Genomic DNA, 23,668 nt, shown 5'->3' with positions numbered 1-23,668 from the left:
TATGTCTAAAGAAACAGTTACAGATCGGAATGGTGTCTAAGCATGAAGAAACTGCTGAGCGAAGTGTAACAGGGAATCAAGATCTGTAAAGAGAACTCAGGCTTTGGTCATCTTTCCCTGACTATTTTTTCCTGGATCAGGGTATTTATTGTAACATTTAGCAGTCTGCATTCAAGTCTGTGTTTCCTCACGCCTACCAGGTTTGCTGCTGTTTGCAGTTGTCATTGCTTTTCTGATCAGTGCTGCTCATTCAGCTTTCTGCTGCATTTTCCTCTGTTGGAGGAGCCAGACCTCAAGACCTTCCCTTCCTTTAGCAGCATTTTGAAATAAGCTTGATGGGTGTCTTCCATACTGAGGAACTATTTACCAATTTGTTGTTTCGTAGAACTATTGTATCCAAACACAGACACTCCACTGCTCTCGTGCTGGGCATACTGCTGTTAGCTGGGTCTGAGACTTTATAATATACTCAGAAAAGACAAATCTTTTCTCAGTTCAGCTCCCACCACTGCCCTCCTGCACAGCAGCCTCTCATTCACTACAGCTCCTGAAGGATGGTCAGTAATACTGCCTAGTTTGGACAGAATTTTTTGTAAATGATTTTATGTGCCTCAAGTTTTGACTTTTTATGTGGTCTGATAGTGATAGAATAAGGGGATTGGCTTTAAACTAAAAGAGGGGAGACTCAGGCTGTATGTTCGGAATAAATTCTTTACTCAAGGTGGCGAGGTGCTGGCCCAGCTGCTCAGAAAAGCTGTGGTGCCCCATCCCTGGAGGCGCTCAAGGCCAGGCTGGATGGGGCCCTGGGCAGCTGAGCTGGTGGGGGGCAGCCCTGCCCATGGCAGGGGTTGGACAACATGGGCTCTGAGATCCCTTCCAACCCAAACCATCCTGTGATTATGATTCTCAGAGTTTGTTACTCAGTAGGTTTTCTTATCAGAACAAAGGCAAAAATGTGAACTTTTTTATGAACGAAATGCCCATATTTTATGCTGGAAATCTGAGGAATGATAATTCTGTCCTCCTTTCCTCTTGTTTCTGATGTTTTATTTCTACCTGCTGGGCAACGTGTTTTGGAGCTGGTTGTTATACTCTGCCATATCAGTATACTGAAAACCCAGAGGTTTCCTGGCATAGGAACAGAGTATGAAGAATCTTTTGAAAATTGGATAGTGGAAATGGAACCTCACAAAATTACTGGTAATGGAGCCTTACAAAATCAGCTGCCAGTTAGGAAAAATAATGAGACTTCTACCTAGACTTTTACTTATTCTTTTTCCTGCTGTTGTCACATTTATTTCCTAATGCACTAACAAAGGACAGAGATGGCAGGTGTGAAAAACATTCTGGGACGAATGAAGCAATCCGTGTATACAAAGACCGGTTTGATCTAAACAAAAACAGTTATCTCAGTAAAACCTGCAGTATGAATCTCAGATGGGCTGCATGGCATGAAGCCAAAAGTTACCAAGCACTGGAAAAGCACAAGTGCAAGTAGGCCTGGATAGCATCCATAGCACGTCCATGTCTTTAGCACATCTACAGAGTACCACAGAGGCCAATTTGTCTTATAAGCCTTTAAAGAGCAGTAGAAATATGAATGCATGTCTCTCTGATGAAGGAGTAATAAGGCTATGCCCAGCAGCAGCTCAGGCATGGGTTGCCCCTCATTAAGGCTGTGCTGGTGCAGCCTTGGCTCCATGCCCCAGGTACTTGGGCACCTGGGCAGTATCAGAGGGGCTATCTGCTTTTGGAAGAGGACTGGCAATGTGAAACTCAGCCTTCGGCTGGTAGGGGAAGAGTGAAATAGTCACCTGGAGAATGACCAGCCATGCTTTAACCTAGTGATATTAGACCTATGAAGTCCATGGAGAGATGCTGATATATACCAAGAGTTTGCTATTACATTTCTTTCTCATCATTTAAAAAGTTTTCTCCCTTACCCAGGCTCCAGAGTTTAAAGCTCTGTTGTTGTAGGTGTCAGTAATTTAAAACTCTTACCTTGTGTTCAGCCTGGTGCTGGAACAGACCACCTGATGAGTTAGTTCTTCGGGTCTGTGAGTACATCTGAGAGTTTTTCCATGCAGGTTTTTATGGAGTTCTCTATAGTAAATTTAGGTATCTCTGATCTGAGTCCAATTTTTGTCTCAAATTTCCAATACATATTTGTCAGTTCTACTTGTGAAACCTCCTCCATAAATTTATTATTTGCTTCTCACTTCAAATATTTTGTAGTCTGAGATGCTGGCTTTTGAAGCACATGCTGGGAAAAGAAAAGGATCTCACAGATGTTAGCAGTCCTTTCTGTAATTCTGAAGACACATATGTCAACTCCAAACTTCCCATTTCTAAGCCCAATTCTTTTAACCTTTCCTTGTAAATGAGATTCTTCAGGCTTGGCGTCACCCCTGACTGTGAGGCAATAACCGTTCCTTTGATAGAGAGATTTGGAGAGTGCCAAATGAGTCTTGTGAGGGGTATTTTTCTCTCTCTGCCTCTCTCTTTACTCTCCCCACTTCTGCAATGTCCATATTATAAATCTGCTGAATAACATCCACACAGACGGGGACATAAATATACTACAGTGTTCTGACAATGGGCTTTGAATGTTTCTCCTTTCCAGATCGAATAATATACGTCACATCACTCCCATATATCAGAGAAAAGCCAGCGCAGCAAAATGTTTTTGGATTTCCTGCCATAGCTTCTGTAGCAACCCTCCCAGTAAGGTCTTAACCATGGGCAGAAATGGTTCCCATCAGAGGGGCTGACCAATGGGAGTATCTTGAAATCCTACCTCCAGGCAGTCCCTTGGTGCAGTGTGGTGATTTACACAGGGCTGAGAATAGGGAAACCCAGGACAGCTTGCCATCGCATGCTGCGAGGAAAGAAAAGAAGGAAATTCAATTGCAGATGCTCTTGACTTGGAGATCACCTTAGGAGAACTGGTATTTCCCACTTCCTACCACAGGTGATGTGCATGAGGGCTCCTTTTGTCCAGAAAGAAAATCGATTGCATTGTCAGAAGAAAAAAAAATCCCTCAGAGAGATGAGTATTTTATCAGGGAGGTATGTCTGTTTCAGATACATTAAAAGCCAGCTGCTTTTCTCTGAGTAAGAATTCTGTTCAAAGAGATGGAGGGACCATTTGTTATTTGCACTAAGTTATGAGCCAGAGTGCATCTGACTGATCTCTTTTTCTGTATAATACTGCGTATATATCAAGGGAAAGTCTCCTGCTCTGTGCTCCAGCGTTCATTACGAATGATATCCACCTTTTATTCTGAAGGAAGGAGGTACTGAATCTATATTTGAATTCGTATAATTAGGCAGCGGTGAATTTTCATTTTCCTTATGTGAACAGACCCTGTGTATTGTTAGGCAGCCCTGGTATAAATTACAGATGCAAATCTTTCGTGCTCTCATATAATTTTGCTCTCTCCTCCTTCTCCTTCAGACCTCTCTTTGCAGCTCAGAAGTTTTTGTGCCATTTCTCTCCCATCCGCCTGGCACAGTTATACCCAAAGATTTCCTTTTCTCAGCACTTCTGCATTTCTGCAGCTCCCTTCTTTGTTCCTATGCTCCTTCATAACTTCTCTCTTGCTCCATCCATGCTGATACATTCCTAATTCCAGCACAGCTAGACCATTCTTCCTACCAGCTTTCAACTATGTTTTCAGATTGCATTTTCCTCCTCCTTTTTTCACAGAGCCATCTTGAGTTGTGTGTACATAAAATACATAATTGGTATGGGGGTGTCTGCACTATATATGTATTAGTGGGACATATCATTTCCTGATTAGAGCTAACAAAGACAAAATCATTTTTTCTTGCAGAATCAGTGAACAGATTGCTAATTATGAAATGTATGCGAAGGCATATTTTTTTGCACATTGTGTTTTCTGGCATCACTTTGTTTATATACATTCAAAATTTTGTTTCCAGCAAACTTCACCCATTTAGTGTGGTAATTTCTAGGAACACAAGTGTCAGCCTTGCTCAGAAGTATGTCTGTTCCCAGGACAGGCTGTATTCAGGGGAACTGAATGTGGCAGAAGTGAATCGGAATAGAACGTTCTACACACTGTGGCCCCCCAGCTACATCACTTTAACCAGTGATGGCCTCATGTTCTACTCTTTCCAGATCGGTGCTTAGCACATATTTCAGTTGCTCTGTGCCAGTAAAAGGAAATCAGCATATCGAAACCAGCTCCCCATAACAAATTCTATATTTTGTTTCACCTATACGCAATTAAGTGATATTTAAAGGGATCAAGGGATCATGTAAATGTGAGCACACTGCACTGTTTCAAATCCCTAATCCTGTACGGTATGTGTGTGCAGTGTAGTTGTACAAATAATGAAATGTGGTGGTATGGAATTACGGTGTTCTGATGATGTGGGAATGAACAGGTGACAGGGACTTAGGGCTGGAGCATCAGTCTTATGAAGACAGGCTGAAGGAGCTGGGCTTGTTCAGCCTGAAGGGAACGCTGCAGGGATACCTCATTGCAGCCTTCCAGTATTTAAAGGGAGTTTATTAACATGAGTGAAATCAACTTTTCATGGGTAGATAGTGATAGGACAAGGGGGAATGGTTTTAAAGTAGAAGAGGGGAGATCTAGATTAGATGTCAGGAAGGAGTTTTATTACAGAGTGGTGAGGTGCTGGAACAGGCTGCCCTGAGAGGTTGTGGATGCCCCGTCCCTGGAGGTGTTTAAGGCCAGGTTGGATGAGATCCTGGGCAATCTGATCCAGTACTAGCTGTAGTGGCTGGCAGCAGGGGGTTTGGAATCTGATGATCCCTGAAGACCCTTCCAATTCAAGCCATTCTATGATTCTATGACTAGGTCAGGAGTGGGTGACAGAAGCCACCTTTGAGAAGCACTCAAACTCCCCATCAAACCAAAGTGACTGAAAGCCTTGGCAAGTGCTATGACTGCCCACAGCCCGCTCCCAGTCCTGATGCTGTCTGCAGTGATTCAGGCCTGGGTCTGGCACCCTCACCTGGAGAGGGAACTGATTCTTGTCTCATTACTGCAACCAGCTGCAACAGAGCAGCTGTGCCTGTCACCCCTGTCACTTGGCACAGTGCCATGCTGCTCCAGTGCAACAGTTGGCTTGAGTGGGTTTGCTCGGGGAAACCCTGGAGAAAGATGAAATGGGGAAGGGTGATGGACTGCAGAGATGGGGCAGCAACCACAGAGAGAGAGATGCGCTGTGATAATGATGGAGTTTCCTAGCTTTGTGGACGCTGAGGTGTTGGGAAGTTCCATCACCACCAGCTTGTGATAAGACTAGTTCTTGTGTGAGCAGAGAACATGTGCCCCAAACTGCTCCAGTGTCCCTCTCTGGTGGCAGCTGGAGAGGATGCTGCCTGATTGCTTGGAGAGCACAGGCAAATTGCTGTGCTGGCAAGGCAATGACATGGGCTTCTGCAGCATTTGGGGAGCACAGGAAGCAAAGAGAGAGATAGCCATTTTATTTTAGGCTTATGCTGTACATTGAGATTCATTATACAATATTTTTTTCCCTAAATTAATACAAAAATAGTAAAAATAGGTTAAAAAAGCCCAAATGAAAACCCCTGACATCTTGCAACCCATTTATGTGACACACAGATTAAGACTTCTTGGAGCTTAAATAACCTAGAATTATTTATACTGACTTTCCTTTTTTAAATTTTTTTAATTTTTTTTTTTATTTTTTACCCCCCAGAAGTGAAATAGTGATGACCTGCAGAATACCAGTGGGTGCCCCAGGAGATGCTGACCTGCTATCCCCCAGGCAGGGAGCTGCATAGGGGCCACCTCTGCAGAAACCACATCCCCCTGCCCCAACCTGTGCATGCTGGGCAGGAACACACTCCAGATCCCCTCCTGGGTCCAAGCCTTTGCCATATCTTCAAAAAAAAAAAAAAAAACAAAACGATTTTTCTCTTGCACTTTCCTGGCAGAGAATGGAATCACAGATGCTCATCCCTGCCAAAATTTGGAACTAAATCTCCCCATTCTCTAACAAGACTGGGGATAGGGAGAGGGAGTAAGGTTTCCCCTGTGCCTGCCCTGGGGATCCAGGGTGCCCTGTGAAAATTGTTGGGTGCCCAGCTGTGAGAGGAGAATGCTGCCCAGATGCATCTCCTTCTCATTGGAGATGCTGGAATATATATTTCACCCCAGTGTATGTGGCTCAAATTGTACAACTTGGTTTGTATGAGTTTGGGTTTTAATATCCACGTATGTAGGGGAGGGAAAGGCTTTGGGCAACCTTTTCTGTTCAGGGTCTTCTAGACGCAGAGAACAGAGAGGTGCTGCAGAGGTGTCAGGCAGTCCAGGAGCTTGCTCTATGCACAGGCTCTGGGCTGTACACACCCTGTGTGCTGTGCAGGGCAGGGCTGTAACATGCACTCAGTGTCCATGCTCTGGTTCTGACCCAATGCATGTCCTCTTTTCTTCCTGTGCTCCCATCCTGCCTACATCTCCTGTCCCTTCCTGGGTAATTGCAATAGCTTCATGTGCACAGCAAACCTAAAGCCAGCTCTTCCACCCTGCTCCCTTTTCCCAGATTTCCAAGAATACTCTATTTTCAAACCTAAGCAGCAGGAAAATAAACATCCATTTCCTTTTCAAAGTTCCCCCCTGCAAAGATCACATGCCAAAGAGCTCATTTCTGACTTTCTCCCTGTTTAAAAGAGAAATCACAATTTCTTTCTCCCTCTCCTGAATTTTCTCAGTTGTGCTGCTACTGTTTTGTTTCCTTGGTTAATAAAAATAAATGAGGTGTTGGCTGCGGTGGGATTTGGTGGCTTGCTGGAGGACAGCTAGCGCAGAGAAAAGCCTTTAAAAGTACACCTTTCAATTTACAGTACACATGTTACCTGAATGCAGTGCTGGCTCAGAAAGCTTCTGAGAGCAGATGCGAATCCTCACATGGCTCAATGCAACCTCAAGCCACTCTGGTGTTGTTTTCCCTCCGGGTTCATGCAGTTGTCCAAGATAAATGCGTTTGCTTGCCTTTGGAAAAGAAGTTCTTTTTCTTTGCTAGGCAGGTTTTTCTCAGCCTTCACAGCTCCAATTTTAATTTAAGTGGAACAATTTCACTTAAAGCTTTGGGCAGAAAATTCTGGCTTCATCACTTAATTTTTATGGTGAAATTATTCCAGCTATACCAACTTTTCTGTCTTCATTTTTTCTTCCAGTTAGGGAACTTGTAAATTGAAAATGGGCTTGTACTAAGCCAGCATTAGAAAATATCTTACAAAAAAACTGGAGTGGTGTTAGTGGACATATGCACTTCAGTTGGTTCTTTTTCCCCATGTTTACCCTGTAGTAAAAATATACTGTACACCATACCTTACTGTATGGAAATTTTAATGTTTGTAGAATATAAACGCTCTCAGTGAGCCACAGTCCTATATATTCTCTTTTGCTGTAGTCAAAATTTTTGCTGTTAAATTTTAGTCAGTGCCTGGCAGTGTATAATAAATACTGTTACTCACTGAATATATACAAAAAGTGGGTCATCTCTACTGTAAACAAAACCACAGTGAAACCTGGGCTAGAAAGCCTCTTAAGAAGGTGACAAAAACTGCTTAAACCTAGGTAGTCTTCCAAACGGAGGCTCACCAGTGAGGGTAAAAGCTGATGCACAGTTTGCCATTTGGAGTGCTTTGGACTGAGAACAGAGCACAGTACCTGCACCTTTATCAATGGATGTGGCACATACCAATTGACTTTGGTGGAGACAATTGCTCCAGAGGAAAAAGCCTATGGGAAGGAAGGCAAAGTGGGTTAGCATAGTCTGAGACCTTGAGGGTTCATGTTGAGGTATTCGGACTACCTGTAGAGAAGGAACATTTCTTGTCTATCTGAAACATCAGGATTCAGGCTGGAATCTCATAGACTTTGGCTAAGAACACCCTAAGCATTTTCATGAGTTCAGATCACCAAGCCTACAAGCAGGGAATGGAAGGTCAGCTTGAGGTGGAACATGATGAGACAGGTATGTAAGTTGGTTTTGTTTCTGTTTTGGGTTTCTAGGGGGCAGTGAGGCTTCAGAAACTGCCTCTCACCTGACATGGACTTCTCTGTGCAGAGAGAGGCATAGGTCCTCTTCCCCATCCCACTTGTGGACAGCCAGCATGAATAACTGGTGGGTAACATGGTGCTCAGAAGACCTGGTGGGGGAGGAATCTGCCTTTAAACAGGTTTTTAGAATGGGTTGAGCAAATATATCATTAGCTCTCCCTTGGGGCAAAGATGTGGTCTTCCTCTCACCCTGTGGATGCCCAAGCACATACTGTGGCATTTTGCCATGGCACTGCCTCCATCCACCTTCCCCAACAGATCTGAAGACGGAAAGGCAATTTTATCATGGGTTTTACCACTTTCCTTGAAGATCTCTGAAGGCCTCGCATGCTGAGATTTAATGATATCTGTGAAAGTACAAGGTTGTCATTGGACATCTCTTTAAAGACTCTCCTATCTATGCATTTCAATTAGATGTGAGAGGCTTATGGAAGCCATCCTTGCATCCTGTATTTGGAATTGATAGCATGAGGGGTAGCAGAGGTGTCAAATCAGTGTTTGCCATGTATTTCTCTCTACTGTGTACAAACCAACTCTTTCACACGTCTCCTGTTTCCAGGAGTCCCACAAGCCAGTAGATTGCTGCTGTCAGAAATGGTTTGCAATTCCTCTGTAGCTCTCAACTGAGTTAATGCCATCTGAATTTTAAAAGCCACTGCAGTTGCCTGTTGAACAGTCAGAACATAGGGAAATTGTAATTGAAATGACATAATGACTGCCACAGAAATTCTACAGTGGAAGTACATGGGAGGAATGATTTCTGGCTTAAAAACATAGCCCCACACCTGAGTCTAAGGAGGGGAAAAAGGCCTCTCCCTTCACCTCACATTCATTTGGCTGTCTCTGAATTGTCTGCCTGTCTGACTTCTGCCAAGGCTGATGTTGTTACTGCTTCTCAGCTGGTACTGCAGCAAATGGTGCTCGTTCAAGCAAAGAGCCTGTGCATTCCTGGACACACTTTCCTTCTCTTTTGGTCAGAGAAGAGTTATGCAGGGAAAGGCAAATGCTGCCAGCTGCACTGCCAACTTGTTTTGCTACTCAGAACGCAACAGACTGCCTCAAGGAGGGCAAAATGTCTCTCATCTGTGAGGGAGGAAGCTCTAGAAGTATTTGCTCGCTTGAAATTTAACATTCACAAGGTGGCCTTAATGCATTTTGCACGGGGCAGCTGGGGGTGGCTGGGACTTGACGCTATAGAGCTGTTTCACACAAAGCAGCACCCCCAGACTGTGGCCAGAGCTGCGCTAAGTCTGTGCAATGCTGGTGCCCTGCAGCCAAGCACCAGGGCTCCTGCAGGATCCAATGACCTCCAGGCACTGGCAAGCACCACGCCAGCTGCTGAGAACTTGTGCAGCACTCTTGGGTCGGTACATTCATGAGATTGCCTGATGCACATGTCACCTTCCTGCAGACGGTTTTTTTGCAGGCCATTTATAGCTGGAGCACTCTCAGCAAAACCCAGAGAATTGGCTCATGTATCCCAACCCGGTAACAAACCACTGAGTAATAATCACGTAGTTCTGAGGGGTAGAAGGGCGCAGGGTGGGACGAAATGCTTTGTTATCTGTATTACTCCATAGCAGAGACACTGATGGAATTATTTGGAACTCACAGCTCCAACAAGAATCAGTAATGTAATCTTTTTTGTTTCCAATAGGCCACTTTGATATGGGCTCTTTGGGCACGTTGTTCAACTTGAGTTTGTTACGTACAACTCTGAGGGTCTGCTGCGTCTTGGAAGAGCCCATAGCTGTCAGGTCTATTGCTTTACTGGCACTCCAGGAAGATGGAGGGATTAAATCACGCATTCCATAAAACTACCTACTAATCCTTTTAGTGTGCATTACTAGTGAATGGCCTGAAATAGGCTCTCACCAAAAGAGCCCTAACATTCACTTTCTCAGCAACGTTTTAGTACATGAGGTTTGCATCATGGATTTGGGCGCTGAAATATCCAGTACACCGTCTTCTGTCTGCTGCTAGATCCGCTCACATGTATTAGTAGAGTGCTAACAAGGTTACAGTTGGTAAAGCAGGTTATGTGTTTAGCTAGTAGCGAGACATTTATAAAATAGAATTATATGGTTTCTACAGTGACAGAGTCACTGGGATTTTCTGCTCTTTTTTTTTTTTTTCTTCTTTTTTTGTTTTTATAAGAAAAAGAAACAGCTATAAAACCATGATTAAAAATGTTACGCAGGATGATTTACATTTTAAAATAAGGATATTTTTAGAAGAAAAAAAAAAGTGATTTATAGCATAAAAGTGTTTGGAAAGTGTTTGGTTGCTGTGTACTGCCTTCTTTCTCAGTACAGTTTGCTATCTGTTATACAGTCTTGCATAAATGTTTAGATTAGGGGAGAAAAGAAAAATTAAACATGATGGCTAAGACCTATAAGAGTGGACTCACTGACTTGAGTTATTGCTTTGCAGAAAGTTTGTAAAGCCTTTACATCCAGCGAATACTTAGTGCTACTTCATCCTTGACAGCTGACCTTTCAATCTCATGGGGTTTAGCAACAATAATTGCAGTGTCTGCAGCACAAGCAATGCATAAGGCTGCTTAGGAACCCAACCTCTCTCATTAGATTTTACGTCAAGCGTCTGAAATTCATCCCCTCTTTGCACAGGTGTGCAAATTCTCTCGTAATACCTGTTATTGGAGCTGATCAAGGTGCAATCCCCTGGCTCTTTTATTTTCTTTTTAAATTTCTCATTTTGAATATTCCTGGATTTAGCTTAGAGGGGGGAGGAGAAACCTCCAAACCCCTTTCTCTCTCCAGATACTGAGTCAGTACTGGTTTATTTTTTTCTCAGTAAGACCTACTGTAAAAAAGCAACAAACAAACAAGTTAGACTGTTGTAATTTGGTCAACCACTCGAGTGCTATCCATATCCACCATTTCAACACACTCTATTTCCTCACGGTTTTCAGGATTCTTCTTCTCTTTCCTCTTCTTCTTGGACGGTGGCAAAAAAGTCAATATCACAGGTAAAATGGCAAAGCAGTGAAAGAAGGTGACTAATGCTATTAAAAACAAGCACCTGAACAGTGTACGGGTCAGATTTGAAGGCACAGCTGCAAGAGGAATCAGACCAACAATATAGCAGAGGTAGCTCTGCAAAATAGCTACCCCATGCACTTCCAGGGCATTTTTCACCCATTTAGTTCTTGTGAACTCTTTGCCCAGGACAAAGGTTGATAACAGTGGAGCACAGTTGTCAATTGTATAATTAATTCCGTAAATCAAGCACAACACAGAAATACAATCTAGTTCCACTTTCCACAAGGTCATAAAACCTATAACTCCAAACTCAACCGAGGCAACAGTTAGAGTGAGCCATACATTGATCAGAGAGTCTGCCACCAGGAATGCAGAGAAGAAGAGCAGAAATAAAGCACTAATGCAGGAGTTTTGTAAGGGGGCTCCCACTGAAGAGGCGTAACGATCCATGTACACAAATGATGGATTGAAAACGATGAATTTCACCTTGGAGGTGAGAGAGAGCTTCCTCAGGGTTTCCAGGAGGTCATAAAGTTCTTCCCTCTTGGATTCCATTGTCTTGGCCACCAGGAACATTCTGGAGGCCACGACATCAACTTCGTTGTTGTATTTCTTGGAAAAGATGATATCCTCTGAAAAATGGGCAAACTGAGGGGCTTTCAAGAAGGAGTTCCTCAACATATCGGTGAAATTTTTCTTGGGCAATCCAGTAGATATGTTGAGTTTCCTAAGGTAATTTAAGTAGCTCTCAAACCAAGATATCCTCACAAAGCCCTTGGTATACTCCAGCACGTCCTCCTGGACACTGGTGTTCCAGTACTCTATCGACTCGTAGATGTAGAACCCAATCACCGGGCTATAGTTACTGAAATACTTCTGCTGAGCAGCTGTATACTCAATGGTCCGTGTAGCGGTCGCTACGATGTTGCTCAGGTCTGACCCTTCACTGACCTGCAGGTAGCCCATTAAGGCAAAGGAAATATAAACAAGGTAAAAGAGAACTACAAAAGGCTTGACGTAAGTGTTTGTTATCCAGTCACAATAATAGCGTTTAAGGAACCACACCAAAAGATGACTCTCGTAAGTGTTCGTTTCCTCTGAATCCGTTGTGTCCTCACTGAATCTGGCTGTCAGAAGAAACCTATACCATGCAGGCTTCTCTTGCAATACCTCTGGCTTTGGTACCTTTCTACAGAAGATACTATGCTGGTAGTTGTTTTCTATGTAGCCAGTAAACACCAGGCTGGAACCATAAAAGGAGAGTACATAGAGGTAGTTGAAGAAAATTGCAATACAGGAATTGCAGCAGAAAATCCTGGCTGCTTCAATGTTAGTGAAGGGACTGGCACCTATTCCAAAAGTGACCAGGTACATGGCAGTGGTGAGGGAAAACGAGAGCATGGAGTCTGCAAATACGGCTGCAGTCCTCTCTTTAACATGTTGGTCTTCTCTAGTTTTTCTCCAGGAGGACAACATTTCAAAAGTCCCATATAACCCATGACCTAAAATAGAGAACAAAGCAAGTATTTAAAGTAGTATTTAAAGTGCTCAAATAAACATGTGGAAAAAGGTAACATGGACATACTAAAAGGCTCCAAGGAGATACATCTGGATGTTAACAATTCTTGAGGTAAGCGTCCTGCAGAAGAGAGAAAACATTATGGAGCTCTAAGCCACTGAAGCGTGTTTGCTACCTGACTAGCAAACCTTACTGCCAGAGCTGGAGGAGAGTTCTGCTTCACTGATGCAGGGTTGATGGGTTAAAGAAAAAAGTATTTTCTCTGGCTGGCTGTTCCGTTTCAATATTTTGGAGTGCCTGTGATGGAAGATGCTTTGAAATTAGTTTTTCTTGGTGATGGAATCTGACCTGTGGTGGAAACAAAGAAATATGACCTTGAAGTGCCAATGCTGGAAGCAGAGCATTAGTTGGCTGCTTTGTAGAATGACTGCAAAAAATGAAACCTTCATATAAGCTGAATTCTGTCAAGTAAATCAGTCACTGACTTCTCCACTTCCTATACAGATTTTCCATCAGGAAAAAGAAATCCTAGAAATGGAACAAAGAAAGAAAAGCACAAATAACTTTTAGAGAGGAAGAAATGCAGAATTGACATGAAACTGCTTAAGACATTAGTTTTCTTACTTCAGCATGTCTAAGGATTTGTGAAACCAAATGCAGCTCTTTTTCCCTTGACAATTCCTATATTTTGTAATTAATTAATGAACTCTTAAAATGGACATTGTGTTCACGAAAAGAAATAACAACCAGCAGAACTAAAATCCTGTGGGTAACTTCGAAGTGCAGACAAACTGAGAAAATTGGATGGTTTTATTTTAATCTCCTGTTGGCCATCCTTCTCTTCTGGTTCCTATTTTATGACTGATAAAAAAGATGCAGTCTAGGGCTACTGACCTCTGCTCACTCATAGTAGACCTGAGTTAGGAGTGCAGTCATCAAGCAGGAATCAGATGTGAGTAGATGAGATGAAAGTTGGTTTTACGTAGAGGTGAAAGAAAAAAATACAGCCTTAACAAAAGTGTAAGACTTTAATATACTCATGTTATAATAGATGCTTTCCGTTGAATCCTACCCTATTCACTGTCTTTTCTCTTCCTCCTTGTTTTTTTTTTTTTTTTTTTTTTTCCCCTGTCTTTTCTTTACCTTTCCAGTTTGCTCTTGTTTTATCTCAGAAATTCTCACAAGCCAGTACCCAGCACTTTGCTCTTACCCATTTTCTGGTAGCATTAGATGAAATGATCAGAGCAGAATTAGTCACCGACGACAGTGAAGTGCAGTCACTGGACTGCTCAAGTTGGTGCTCCAGTCCAGCAGGTCAGGGCAATTCACAGATCTCCATTAGAACTTCAGGCTGTCTGCAGGCTACCAAAATTGTTCTGTCGGCCATGTTCTCTTCACATGTAGATGGTTATCACTTTTGACACAGAGGCTACAAATATCAGTCAAGAAACCCTAAACAAATGGGATATCCTCAGGAACCAGGACTTACTGTGTTTACACTTAACTGGGCTAAATATTTAAGTCACTTTACAAATTAACCCTTTTGTGGTCAAAATCTTTAAAGACAAGGTAATAGGACATCTGGTTTACTTCCTTATCACTATCACCTGGTATGAGAGTAAACAAGTCCACACTCTCGTATCTAGCAGATACCATGCCTACACTGTTGTCTGGAATCATGGCATGGAACACGACTGTCCAATTTGTAGCAATATTGCAGTCCTGGTCTTGATACAGCATTTGGCCTTCATCTTAATTGCCCTAAGCAATGTTTTACAGCTGCTTTCAGATGCCAGGTCAAGACTGTCAATTTGATAACTAGCACCGTGCCCTCTCTTAAAACTAATGGGGAATACTGGAACTCCCCAGACGTAAAATAAAGCAAAAAGCACAATCAGTGACTGGCACCCTGCTGTTAATTATGCGTCAAATAGTTATGTTCTAGGCTCAGTAGGGAAAGCTATTAAGCTTGCTTCCAGTGTGTTCTTTGTAAAGACAGACTGACCTTTATTTAAATGTAACTGATCACTTGCCAAAGCAGGGAGTGAGAAGTTTAATCCATTTATGGCTCCCATAAGTCCTGCAGACAGGCTTCTCTGAAAATTTCACATGGCATCGTATGCATTAGCTTCTAGTGAGCAAAACAGTATAAAATGAGGTCATTGAATATTACAAATTACTTCCATCATGAGCTTTAGTTATAGCACGTTTTTGCAAAACAACATTTCAGCATTAATAGGCTCCAAATATTCAGATAGCTGCATTAATTCGGACAGCCTTTGACTTTGCAATGAAAAAAATATTAGAGCTAATTAGATATGAAGCAGGATTTTTTATCTGTCACAAGATTTTGCATAATGTCTGATAAGACTAACTCCTGATACCCTGTATTTTCTTTAAAGAGGAAACATAAAAACACTTTCGGGACATCACTCTACACAGTCCTTGAGACTATCCTAAAATGGCAATTGATTTGGAGGACGGTTCAAGCAAATGCATGAAGAGGCATCCCCTTGTGTGCTTTGCAAAGCCAATGGAAAAATAGCTAGATACCATTCTATTTTAGGCTCGGCCCCTCACTACTCAATCTGTATGCTGGGAACTGTCATTTTCCTTCAGTGGTACGCTCTCGGCCTCCTGTGCCCATTTGTACAACAGCTACAGAATTCTGATTTACCTCTCGGAAGGCCTGCCTGGATGGCCAGCAGACTTGCATACTGGCCCGACTCCATAAAGATAAATCTGAACTCATGCACAAATTAGGATGGCTGACCAAAGATTTAGCTATAATGAGATGTACCTAACTTAATGTACTCATCTAACTACTGACTACAGGCAAAACTTGGAGTGACTATCTCCAGCACTGTCTGATGCTTGTATGGGTCTCAATAACAGAGATTAGGGCTGATAATTGGTTAGCGGAGGCATTTTGTGAGAATTTCTTTCACTCTCCTCTAATTTTTGTTTCCATTTTTTGCATCCCTAACTGATTTTATTCTCTTGCTAGTGCTATGTCTAACCTATATAATATTAATGAGAACAAGGCAATTTTTCCATTGCAAATAAATTACGTAATTACTTTAACCGATTTTCCCTTTTTACTAGAGACTTAGCCACAAATCTGTAATGATTTGCAGCAATTTGTTCATTATTCACCGTCACTCAGTAAATAACAAATATGAACTCAAACAGCTAATGGGCTATTGGAGATCTTTTGCTGTTGACATTTGCTATTATGATTCACTGGTCGTGCCCTACAGTCAGGCTGTACAACTATGTGCTGAGAACACGGAGTACAAGGAAGGACTGGATTGTTTTGTGGAAAAGAGATTCTGAATGGGCAAATGAAAATGTTATAGGGATATGAGAAAGGTATTGGAAGAAATAGGGACCAAAACCTTTTTGTGCATGCTGTCCTTTTCTACTACTTTTCATTGTAGCAGATACCGCTACCACATGTCTTGGACAACTGAGGACAGAAATTGTGACTTTTGTACACAAAAAAAACCCACACAGCATAGCCACAATTATATATTATTTTGAAGGACCTTAAATTTAGCATGGGCTATTTTTAATTTTAGAAAATAATAACAATATCAGTCATCAAACAAGTGATTCCTAGTTTCAATACAGCGCTTTTATGAGTAGCCTGAAAATGCTATAAAAAGTTTCATTAGCCTCCTTCAGGATCAACTACACATGCTTTGCAAAATCAGTTAGAGTGCACACAAGAGAAAAAAAATCTAGTGGGGAGTTGTGAAAGCGAAGGCAACATTTTCTATTACTTACTATTATTGTTACTTATATAATTTTAAACAGTACTTTATGTATAGGCACTGTGACCATTCCTTTCAGCACCATTTTAAAATATTGGAAAAGAAGTGCTGCCTTTCTTCCTCCAAGTGGCTGCTCAAGCAAGAGACATCTGGCAGCTGAGGCTTCAGGCTGGCATTAAAAGCAAATGAGGTTGGTTACTTATCACAGTAAGAGGAAGTCTGAGTATTCAAACAGACTCTTCCAGTGAGAGAAAGCATGGGGAATGACTTAGAGTGAAGTTTTGGCTCCTTGCAGTTTTACCCATCTATGAAGTCACAGAATAACAGCACAATGCGGGTCTTGTTCTTGATCTTTGCAAGGTTGTGTGCCTGTGTGTTTGATACTTGAGCAAAAGCACTCGGAATAAAATCTCCCTTAAGGCCCTGAAATTGCATTCTTGGCACTTCCTTTGGAAGGCAGCATTTTATGACAAATTAATTTCATTCATCCCACTTTAGGGCAGCTGTATATGAAGCTTAATGCCCTCTGATCTCTGCCTCAGCCATGGTGAATGTCACACTAACATGGACGATGCCCACTGACCACTAGCATTCCAGCTCACAAAGCTCCAGTACAAGCACAGAGAGCTCCCAGGGCAGTAGGCTGCTCTGGCAGCAAAACTGGAGAGAGAGGTCCTTCTCATCCTTTGTTACACTCCTTCTCTCCTACCTGAGCCTGCTGCTTGCCTGTTGCTCCCAAGGCTCCTGCTCCTAGGGCTGCTTCTGCACCAGACTAACAGGATGACTGGGATTAGAAACATTCACAAGATTTTTTGAGAGTTACTTTTTAATCCAAGCTGTTTTCCTGACACCAGTGGCATGAACAATGGGCTGAAAATGGGAATGAGTCATGGCAGGATGCATACATGTGTCCTTGTGAACTGCACCAGCAAAGCCTGACATGGAAGCATGGATGTCGCTAGGCTTAAGCTGGGATTTTGATTTAAGGCTTTTGCCTGTATTGTAATGACTCTATCTTTGCAACACTATCGGTTCAGCTATAGCAATGCAGTCTCACTTAGGTTAATGCAAGTCAGAAATCATCCCAGCGAACAGAACACTTGCCTGCAAGAGGCATTTAGCGTGCAGTGAGGAAGTGTACAAATTTACAGAGCACTGGCTATCTTGCACCATTGTTCTTTGTGGAAATCTGGAAGAGCAACTTAATTCACATTCAAAGTGGAGTGAAATATCATCCATGGAGACAAACACTGGGTAAATTAACATAGAATAGCTAGGATGCTATAAATTCACATCCCATCTTGCTGCCAGAGCAGGCAAGCTCTCAGGAACTGCACTTGTGCAAAATTAGTGTGTGGGAGATCAGCATCATGTTGCAGGAATTGCCCTTTCCAAAACGATATCTGTAATAACATATGATATAATGAAGGTGCAATGAATTTTCCTAGCTGACAGTATTAAAAATAACAATGTACATCACTCAGCTACGTGATTGCTTTCCACAGTAATGTCAACAAAGAGGCTGAGACAATTTCCCTGTGCTGACTTACTTTTTCCAGATAGATCAGTGAGCTCACCAGCACCCATCTTATGAAAAGCCAAGTAAAATAATCCTAATCCTGACTCCCTTTGCCACAGGAGTTGTAACTGACCTGAGGACACAGGTGACCTGCTCCAGGTGGCCTCTCCCAGCAGGCACAATGTTAATGCAGAACACACCACAGGTTCACAGTGCAGCTGAACAAGCAGACAGAGCAAGAGAATTTGCATCCAGCTGAAGCAAACATCCACCTTCAGACCCTTATTTACACTAAAATAACAACACAGTAGAGCAAATCCAGATCCTTCTGCACAAAAACAGAATTAGGACCAATTCTAATTCTAATTCTAATTCTAATTATTCTAATTCTAATTCTTAAACAACAGGTTTCCCCAGGTTTATCACAATTTAGTGGTGTGAATTGACCTGAACAGCTAAGTCACCATCAATACATTCTTGCAATACAAGGATCATTCTAGATGAAATTGGTGGCCCATACACTGTGTGTAAAACCGCAGCTTTGTGGTGTGGATGGCAGACATGCACAGTCGGACATCCCAAAGTGTGCAGACTTTCCTGTCCCAAGCAGTTCTGCTGAGAAAAAAGCATCACAGACCCACAGAATATCCTGAGTTGGAAGGGACCCACAAGGATCATGGAGTCCAACCCCTGGCTCCACGCAGCACCACCCAAAATCAAACCCAATGTCTGAGAGCGTCGACCAGACATTCCTTAAACTCCGTGCCCACAGCGCTGTGCATCCCGTTCCCCGCCCAGCGCCCTGTGGTGCAGCCCCTTTCCCTGACCCCCAGCCGCCCTCCCCTGACGCAGCTCCACGCCGTTCCCTCGGGCCCTGTCGCTGTCACACAGAGCAGAGCTCAGCGCTGCCCCTCCGCTCTCTGGGAGGAGCTGCAGCCGCCGTCAGGCCTCCCCTCAGCTCCTCTGCTGTGTGCTGAGCAAACAGAGGGACCTCAGCTGCTTGTAATACGCCTTGTCCTCAGGACACTTCATCTTTACAGCCCTCCTTTGGATGCCCTGCAAGCCTAACTTGCTTGTTCTATGCTGGTTTGGGTGTTTCTGGCAATCCATTTCAGTGAAGAGTAACACCTACAGCTTACTGACTGTAGGCAGCTGATCGTCTTGAATGTGTTCTCCTGCCCAAACCAAGTGAAGTGCCAAGAACACATAGCCTGACTTTTCTTCACACCTCCAACCTCAGGCTTAAGGGGCAAGTAAACGTACCTGCAGGTTTAGTAAGGAAATGCATAGAAGAAAAACAAGATAGGTGGTATTGGTATAGGTATATGCTGTACAGATCACAGTGCCTTCCTTAACCTGCATCGTATCTGGATAACAGCTATGGCAGCATATCTCAGCAGCATATAGCGCTGCTGGGTAGGTTCAGCGTTTGCAGTTACTGTCTGAAAGACTAGTACATTTTACATGTATATTAATAAGGTACACTATGCCTGCAGATGTTTACTGAACTTTATTGGGATCCTCCCCCAAAAAGAAGCATTCTTCCTGAGATTATATATGTCAGACTGTATATATGTCTGTCAGGCACAACAGCAGCAGATCAGGCTCTGGGGCTGCTTTACATCCACATACAGCCATATCTTCTCCATTGCTGGGGCCAATCTCTCCAGACTCCCTCAGATCCATCCCAGCCAGAAAGCCCTGGTCAAGCCCATGGTCCTTAGCTTGCTGCTGGGATCACAAATACAAGCACCTTCTATTCACACCAGACAAAAACCTGCCTCAGTCTCCTGAAAGATCATCACTGTGCTTTGTGCTGTATTTACTTGGCAGGAAACTAAGAGAGATGTTTAATACTAAGCTGGAAGTATCTGCTGTGTTTCGCAGCTGTGGGTGGCTGTGCCCACAGGAGCTCAGCAATGCAGAGCAAGCGTCCCTGCACACCACGCAGCACAAGCTGCTGCACGCAGAGAAGAAATCATCAGCTGGTGCTCCGTGCTTTATGCTAGGAGACCACAGCGTTATTTTTAGGTTTAGATCTTGCAGAAAGACTCTCTGGGCTGTTCAGCTTGAGCTCGGATTGCTCAGTGCGTAGGCAGGAAAGCAGTGTGTTTCTTGCAGTCCAGCACAAGGTTTCTGTCTTGTTCAGGACTTGCGCAGAGCCTCCAAGCACAGCGCAAAAGAGGCTCGCTTGCTCCTAACACCCACACAGATCCGCTGCCCGGCATCGTTCTGATCTCAGCTTTCTGAATGTCTGATTTAACATCCCATCTATCTTCTCTCTGTTTCTAAAGATAATTTTTGAGAATGCAGCATAGGATTAGCACTCTCTGTGCTTTTGTCTGCTTTGGTCAGGGTTCACTCTTTCTGAATCACTCTGAGTGCACATTTGCACAAAGGATGTGCTGATGGAAAGGAGCACCTTCACGCTTTCTGTCTTGCTGTAAATACTCAGGACCAGTGATATTGGGGTACAGGTTATACCATCTTCCCTCACAGCAAACAATCAGCAATGGTCAAATGTCTCAGAAGCCAATACAAAGCACAAGCTAATTTTAAGAGCATGATTACATGATACCACTGAAACTAAAGTCATTCTAGACCGAAGTCCTTAGCTCTGAAGTCATGCACACACACAAGACAGATGCAGTTATTCCTGTATTTTTTCTGTCTGTTGGGAGAAGAGAAGCAAAGAGCAGAAGTATTTTAAATAGCTAGAACTAAACAATGCCTCAGTACTCATAGTCCTCATGTTACTGTGACCACTAATTAGCAATGACAGTAACATCGTTTGTCACTTTTAACTTTCGGTGGATATGAAAGCTACACATTATAAAAAGCCATCTTCTCACTTCATAGTGCATTTTCAAAATATTTTTTTAAATCAAACCAAATTATATTCAAATCTCTCAAACCAAACCAGTTATTACATAGGTTGCTCCAAAAGTAATGCCTCCTACTTATTTACATGGAAGCTACAACAGCAACAAAGAGCACAGTAACACTACTTGACAGAGCAAATTCTCAGCTACAAAAGACTATTTTTCAACAGTGTTGTGAGCTCTGCATTTTCACCAGCAATGAACAAAAGCCTGCATGCTGCTCCTTGAAAAATCTGCACCAGTGGATGTGATTCACTGTCACCGTCACTGCTTTTGAAATGCACCATCCATCCCCCACTGTGCTCACATTCGCTGTTAAGTCTCCAGAAACATTCAGTAAGTGTTAATGAATGTCAGTGGGTGCCATTTTTTTCTCTGTGGAGGAATTCAATGGTTGCATGGAACGAAACGTAATAGAATATTGCTGGGATGGTTTGACTTCTACTGTCATACCACCACCACCTGCTTCTGACATCATGGGCTAACACCATAAAGTAGGAGGCATTATTTTCAGAGCAGCCCTTATATAACAATATATGCGTAATCCAGCAACTATGTGGTTAATCTTGAATTGTGCCATTTATTTCAATGCAAGTTAAAAAGACTGATTTAGCATTTGGGAAAATGCCGTGTTTTGCTTGGATCATTATTTTTGAAGGAGTGTAATATTTGAATTTTTGTTGTTACAGTGGTAGCAGGAATGTCAGATAAGCACATTTTAAAAACAAGAATACATTTGAGAGGAAATTCGAGTGGCTTTTTTTATTTTGAGAAAGATAAGCAAAGCAAGTTATGGTTCAAAATCTACTTTTAGATATACAGGGAATATTTTATTCCCCTGAAGAATGGGTAAAGGCTTGTTTTGGTGCTTAAATAGCAGACTGTCAAGTCTGTTTAAACGTGTAACTTACTTTCCTCTGTTTTTGGAAAAGGCCTGGCAAAAGTTGAAAGTCATCTTTCCATCACTCAGCGTGATGGAAGGAGTTGAGCATTGATGAAATCTGATTTTAGCTGTTGGAATATTTACATCCGTGCGGCATGATCGTCTACCCCCTATCTGAACCTTCTGCAGAGCTGACCTGATGGAACTGAAGCAGAGCCAGAAGTGCTCGGTCTGGCTGGGAGGAACACATGGGGAGTAGAGCGGCCACTTGGGATGGGGAAGTCTTGCACCGGGGTGGCAAAGAAATGACAGGTGTGGCCAACAAGCTTCACTGAGATGCATGAAACTCAAGCCTTGCTGGCCAAGGGGATTGCCAGATGTAGAGTTAAGTATCACCAGGCTTGTCTTGCATCTGACATGCTTAGAGAACTGCAAATGGATTTTCCCCCTGAAGTGAGCTTTCAACAGATTTTATGCACGTTGTATAAAAAAGCCAATAACTTAAAGGCAAATGAAAGCTACCTGCAATCATCTGTGAAAGGTTAACGCTCACCACGCAGCAGAATAGCCAAGTGACACACCGTGCCTGACAGTTACTGATGGCAGAGCAAGGCACAGTGAGCGTATCTGGGGCAAAATCAGCTTTTACATCTCTTTTAAATTTTTAAGCCCACAAGCCAGAATATCATTTGCTTCTAGGAGATTTTTCCTTGTGGAAGACGGTACAATGGAATATGGATTAGTTTACCCCACTTCAAGCTGCCTTTTCTGGTGAGAAAGCTGAAACCAAAACAACTCACGCATACTTATTCCAATTTAATTTAACATAATCCATCTCCACCAGTGTCCTCCTTCAGAACACAGAGGTATCACCACCTGAAAACCACAGCCCCCTGCCACATGTGCCTGTCAGCCACCTCTTTGGAGAATACCATTTACAAGAGGCATTAAATGAGATAGAGACCTAAAATGAAAAGTTGCATCAACTCCTAATGAACTTTCCCAGTTCTCCGTGGAGCATCTGAATCTAGTATGCAAAGTATCAAAAAATCATGGAAGGGCTTGGGTTGGAATGAACCTCCAAGCCCACCCAACCCCAACCCCTGCCGTGGTCAGGGCTGCCCCCCACCAGCTCAGGCTGCCCAGGGCTCCATCCAACCTGGCCTTGAGCACCTCCAGGGACAGAACACCACAGCTCCTCTTCTCCATAAAGCACTGTATTTCCTGAGTCACTGATATGCTTTTGAAGCCAAGGAGCCCATGCACATGTGAAGACTTCACTGGTATCTGTGGTGGTGAAAAGGGAACATGGGTGCATGCTGCTATCACACTTGACTGGCTTCACATGCAGTTTTTGCACTGCTCAAGAGAAGGGTTGTCATGGCAGTGTCTAAAACACTGTTACTGTGTGTATTTTAAACCTCCTTTCCATGCCTCTGTGGCTCGTTGGTATTCAGGTTCCTCAATGGATTTAGGGCAACAGATCTGTCAGGAGGAGAACTGGATTGAGAGAGCCCAGCAGGTGAAGGAGGTGGTTCTTCTACCTGCCTGTGGGTTCAGAGCCATAGTTTGGGTGAGAAGACTGTAGTAGCCAAAGGGAGAAGGGCTGCACCAGGGGCCTTCCCCTCCAGGAGATGGCTGGGGGACTGCAGAAGATGCTTGGCTGCTCAGAGAAGCGAGGAACAAAAAAAAAACTGATTAGGAACATAACTGAGCAGAGCAGGATTGAATTGGGAAGGCTGAGCAGATGGAGTGACAAAAAAAAACTCACGACAGTGTGCTTCCAGGGTGTCCCTGGAGCCTTTGGCACTGCAAAATATGCAAGGGAACAGTGCAAATCACTGGGAAAACTGAAGCAGCAGCAATCTTAACGCAGGGTATTGTGGGAAACTATTTGGGAGCTAAGGATGCTATTGAGGAACACTGAGAAAAGGACTGGAGCAGTGGATACAGCTATGGCCAAGGAGAAAAAGACAAAGAAAGCTGGGGAAGAACAA

The 23,668-nt window shown here is 43.1% G+C and overlaps 1 protein-coding gene across 1 annotated transcript in view; it reads right to left on the bottom strand.

The window, feature by feature from the left end:
* Positions 1-10,935: 10,935 nt before the first annotated feature.
* The window catches only part of PTCHD1 (patched domain containing 1), a 28,726-nt gene continuing 15,993 nt past the window's right edge, over positions 10,936-23,668 (bottom strand). Inside the window, exon 3 of the mRNA XM_052673744.1 lies at positions 10,936-12,594. Within this exon, the coding sequence (XP_052529704.1) occupies positions 10,940-12,594 (1,655 nt within the window). The 3' untranslated portion in view covers positions 10,936-10,939. The remainder of the gene's footprint in view (positions 12,595-23,668) is intronic.

Source organism: Tympanuchus pallidicinctus, unplaced genomic scaffold (genome assembly GCF_026119805.1).
Source record: "Tympanuchus pallidicinctus isolate F22 unplaced genomic scaffold, pur_lepc_1.0 scaffold14, whole genome shotgun sequence".
NCBI lineage: Eukaryota > Metazoa > Chordata > Aves > Galliformes > Phasianidae > Tympanuchus > Tympanuchus pallidicinctus.
This window is presented reverse-complemented; position numbering and strand designations above follow the sequence as displayed.